General features: G+C 32.9%; 1 protein-coding gene across 1 annotated transcript; it reads left to right on the top strand.

Moving 5' to 3' along the window:
• The first annotated feature begins 1,683 nt into the window (after positions 1-1,683).
• LOC141718801 (protein indeterminate-domain 13-like) lies at positions 1,684-3,529 on the top strand. Its single transcript, XM_074521185.1, has 2 exons — positions 1,684-1,804; positions 3,195-3,529. Exons 1-2 carry the CDS (start codon positions 1,684-1,686, stop codon positions 3,527-3,529), a joined length of 456 nt encoding a protein of 151 aa, XP_074377286.1.
• Positions 3,530-5,077: the final 1,548 nt, after the last annotated feature.

Raw genomic sequence — 5,077 nt, 5'->3', positions numbered from 1 at the left:
ATATGATTAGATCTCATATCTCACAATACTAGAGTTCTCATTGGAGTAAAACCCTATATATATATTGTTTTGAAAGTTACATTTTTTCTTTGAAATTTAGAATTAAGCCACTTTCGTTATTAAATTTACACTAAACACTTGTAAAATTAAACTCATGTACACACTTAACTTGAATAAAGTTTCATTAAAAAAGTTATTTTTTACATATAAAATTTTGGTTGTATATTAAATTCTTAATATTCCATATCTAAATTATTTAATTGCATATTTGAACTTCATAAGTAATATTTCACATCATCTCTTTAAGTTTGTAAGACAATTTTAGGATAGTACTCATGAAATAGACAACTTGTTCATGTTTGTAATACGAGGGTACAATTGATATATTGATAATATATGAAATAGACAACTTGTTTACGTGGATAGTTAACGTACAATCGAGAACATATTTCATAAAATGGATAACGCTTGTTAAATAGGGTTGATATGTAAAATCAAATTATGACCCCGCATAAAAATATTTCATACCCTAGCAACCTTTTTTTGGCTTCACATATATAATATTATGTCACTTTAATTAATTGCTTTCTATGTTTTAAGTATAAAATTATAAATAGTGATAATTTTTTTTTATTTTTTTATCTTTTAACTCATACCCAAATGACATTTAAGTATTTTTTTTCTCTAAAATTAGTTTGTAAATTTATCGTAACAATATAATGTATTATGTGAGAAAATTCAGACTTTTTTAGAATATAATGTAGAACCTTTTACTTTACCAAAGTCACAAAATTCACAATATAATATAAATTTGTCAAAGGAATCGCATTGTATTGGCTAGTATGTACGGGGATTAAGGTGGCAAGCATTTGCTAGTATGCACAGGGGATCGAGGTGGCAAAATATCCTATACAATGGTGGCTCGAGGCAAAAATACCATAAATGACAAGTCCTCCTAGAAATAAACTGACTGGTTTTTCAAAAGTTCCGACATCGACACTCCTCCCTGATCTTGCTGCGAATTATAAAACTCGACATGTCGAGGCATAATATTTTCTAGCCAAGCTTCGACGGATCCGTTGTGCCGGATTGTATTTTTTTAATGTGGTCCAGGATATGATGAAAAATGCAAGAGTAAATTCATATACATCTCATATGGTACCCACAAAAGAGCAAGTAAATGCTTGCCTGAGTCGCGGTTCAAATACAACAAAATCTAGAAGCTAGTGCCATGGCGTTTTACAAAAAGTATGACGTAGAGAACCAAGAGGTAAAATCTTAAAAGTTCTCAATTTAGATTTAGTAGTGTTATTTTAAAGCATTTTAACATCATATATATATTAGGCTATAAGAAAGGTTCAAGAAAGTGGCGATGAAGACATCAAATCCAACCCTGGGACCAAACTCTATGTGCTAATGAATGAGGGTATCGAAAAAATTGAACTTTGAGGGACACATTTTTTGTTATATACATGAATGATCAAAAGAAAAATATTAAAAAATATAGGCATAAAATAAAATTTAGGGGCCCAATTTTTAATTTTTTTTGAAAAGATCACTTAAAAAATAAGATATTTTTAGTACTTAGTTGAACCGACATAAATATTATTGATATCTTACTTTTTATCATTCTTTCAATATATTATCCCACCAAAAAACAATCGCTTGGAGCTTTAAATATGGATGACACCACCATCATGGATGTCGATTATGGATGACACCACCGTCAGCGGCAATGAGGACGGAGATGAAGAGGATGCCGAGCTTTGCGAAGACGAGGAGAGTGGCGCAAAAAGAAACAGTGGTGCGAAGAGCGTTATTCAATTTTATTTAGTTTTTGGTTTAACAATGCTTTGAGCTATTATTTGAATTTTCATGTATACATTTAGTTGTATGTGTGCTTCGAACATTTATCTATTAATTTGATTGCTTGCTTAATGGAGTACAATAAGCAAATGTAGTTACTTTAACAATTGGTTGGTTAATGTATATCATTTTTATTATTTTTGGTTGTTGTTGACATTAATGTTAGTTGGTTATAATTGTGGTGTGTTTGGAGTTGATATTGTACGTGTCTGCGTAGGAGGAATGTCAATTGTAGAACCCAAAAAAGTTATTCTAGAGCCAATACCGACTTATTTGCAGAAATAACAATCAAAATTAATCATTTGTGGGTATGAAAAACCGACCGAATTAATAACATATCGAGTGGATTCATACAAAAAATGACCGTCTCCTTATGAACAGTAGGTATAAGTTGGTTGTTTTTGAGTTTAACACTAAAAAAATGTTAACACGATATCAACCAATTCACGAGCTCATAAACATTTTTCTTGTAATATTCAATTGTTAAGGATATAAAATGACCGAATTATTGATCGATAATTCAGTTGGATTTAATTGACGTATAAGGACATGTGTTACTGGACTCATGTTTTTAATCTAGAATGACGGATGTTTAGCCTGTTTCTTTTAGTTGGAGTTATCATGATATATATATAATCTACTTATATAATAAATGTCATGAAATAAAAAAATACAATATAGAAAGACAAGGAGACCAGTCCCTCACCATGCATATATGGCCAAAAGGTAAGTGTAATGTCCAACATCCACACTACCTTCCTCTTTATCGCTTCGTTGCACCTAAATTTTCATTAAATGTGACTTTTTTGAGATATTTTCTAAATATATTTACTTATAAAAGAAATGGTTTGTAAATTCATGTGTACCTCCAACCTTCAATAATTTGCAAAACAAATATATAAGAAATAATTATCTAATATGGGGGTTTCACGGTTAAAAAATTGTTATAAATATGAGAGTATGTATTGAGATATGTGTTACATATATATAGTACCTACATATTTGAGCTTTTGTATGTTTTTCTAGTAAAATAATAAAAATCAATTTGAGTTTTCATAAAATCTAGTCCTGCCATGGCTTCTTCTCCATCAGCTACGTCTAAAAGAAGAGGGAGATATCTTTGGGGAAATCCAAGTAAGATCTGCTCTATATATTGTGGGTGCATGTGTGTGTATGTATTAACTGTCAGTTTATATATATTTTTTCTTTTACCGTTACCTGGAAATTTCAAGGGGATGAGTCAGACATATATGATTTTTGAATTGTTTTTCGATTGTTTAATTTGTTCATTTGATGGTTTGGGATATGTGTATATATGTAAATGACAGGTCATGATGCAGAGTTTGTAGCACTTTCCCCGCATAGTCTAATGGCAACAAATCGATTTTGGTGTGAGGTGTGCAATAGAGGTTTTCAAAGGGAGCAGAACTTGCAGTTCCACAGAAGAGGACATAATTGGCCTGGGAAGCTGAAGCAAAAGACAAACGATGAATTCAAGAAAAGGGTTTACATTTTCCCTGAAGTTGGTTGTGTTCATCATGATCCCTCAAGAGCACTTGGAGATCTGACTACTATCAAGAAGCATTTCTCCGGAAAACATAGTGGCAAAAAAAAATTCGGCTGTGATAAATGTAAGAAGAAGTTTGCGGTGCTCGGTGACTAGAAGGCTCATAATAAGATCTCGGCTACAAAGGAGTATATTTGTGAATGTGGAACTACCTTCTCCACATGATTGAGTATATTTGGTTTATCTTTTAGTTGTGCTCTAGATGTAATTAACCGAGTTTGTGCTTGAAATTGTGAATTGATCTAGAATTATTTTTATGGAATCTCTTTCTCAATATAATATGTGTTTGGAAATTGAATACGAAAAGAGTTTGAAAAATTCTCTTAAAATACACTACAAGAAAGTAAGCCTAAATTCAAGTGCATAAATTCAACCAACCTAAATTCGACCGATTTCGCTTGTTTCCTTGGGCAAGGCTAAATAATGCGACCGGATTTTTTGTGCGGTTGAATTGTTTGTGGGAATTTTCCCGCCAACTGAATTTTTTAGCGCTCCTAAATTCCACCGCTAGCGATCGAATTTAGCCTTACCAAAATGGCGGGCTATTTGGGACCAAAAAAAATTTCCTTTAGCGATTTTATTTTTATTTCTTATGAGTTGAAATAAGCCCCGCAAAAAATTATTATCTTAGCGAGGTTATTATATTCTCGATATCATTGTGATTAGTGTTACTTGCCCAAAATTGTGTACAAAAATTTGCACAAAATGACATGACAATTGATTTGTGATATTTTAATTGGGGCTGTTGATGTGAATACATGTGCCATTCCAGTTAAAACCAAACACATATCATTTTGTACTAAATTGTATACAATTTTATGCACCAAACATTTTCCTATTATTATTCCTTTTATCTTAGACTCCATTTCTTTTCTTCTTTACAACATATTAATTATAATTTCGTACTCTAAGACTTGGAATTAAACGAGAATTAGAAACAGTGCACATTTGACCATAAAGAGCTTGCTTTAAATATAGTTTTCTTCATGTATTTATACCTACAAAAAGTTTTTTTTCAAGTATGTATCTTAATTAATATTTACTTATACAAAGAATGTTATTTAAAGATTAAATAATGACTTATAGCAGGCCTGAAAGTTTTACCCATCATCGTTCAATTTGTGAGGCTCTTAATGAAAAGATGGCAAGGCACACAACAAATTGCACCCCTACAGCTGCATGGCTTCTGGCATTGTCGCCAATGCTAGTAACACTAGCTCCACGAGCCTGGGCCCTGCTGGAGGTTTACTAATCCCATGGAGCCATCAGCAACACTTAACTCCCCTGCTTGGACAAGGGGCCTCAAGCCCTTATTCGTTTACGAGTTTGCTATCAAGCCCATGGGTTGGATCTGCTTTTAGTAGCTATGGGGGAGCTTTGGGAGATGGAACGAGTGGTGGTGGTGGGAGAGTGGGTGGAAGTATCTTACAATAGTATGGAGGTGGCATGGAGCCTTTAAGTGATCAGATGAATGTTGCATATGCAGGAATGATGTAGGATGTGAACAATGCGCTGATGGAATGTTGATTGGTGAGGTGAATAACAATGTTTTGGTGGAGCAGCAGATGAAAGTTCAGAGTGAGTATGGTGATATTCTTAGCAGGGATTTTCTTGGCATGGGAAATGGGATGAACAGCTTGAGTG

This window comes from Apium graveolens, chromosome 1 (assembly GCF_009905375.1).
Source record: "Apium graveolens cultivar Ventura chromosome 1, ASM990537v1, whole genome shotgun sequence".
Taxonomy (NCBI): domain Eukaryota; kingdom Viridiplantae; phylum Streptophyta; class Magnoliopsida; order Apiales; family Apiaceae; genus Apium; species Apium graveolens.
This window is presented reverse-complemented; position numbering and strand designations above follow the sequence as displayed.

Coding starts and splice junctions, on each gene's coding strand:
- LOC141718801 (XM_074521185.1), top strand. CDS start 1,684: ATGACACCACCATCATGGATGTCGATTATGGATGACACCACCGTCAGC. Junction 1,805..3,194: donor TGGCGCAAAAAGAAACAGTG/GTGCGAAGAGCG, acceptor TGTAAATGACAG/GTCATGATGCAGAGTTTGTA.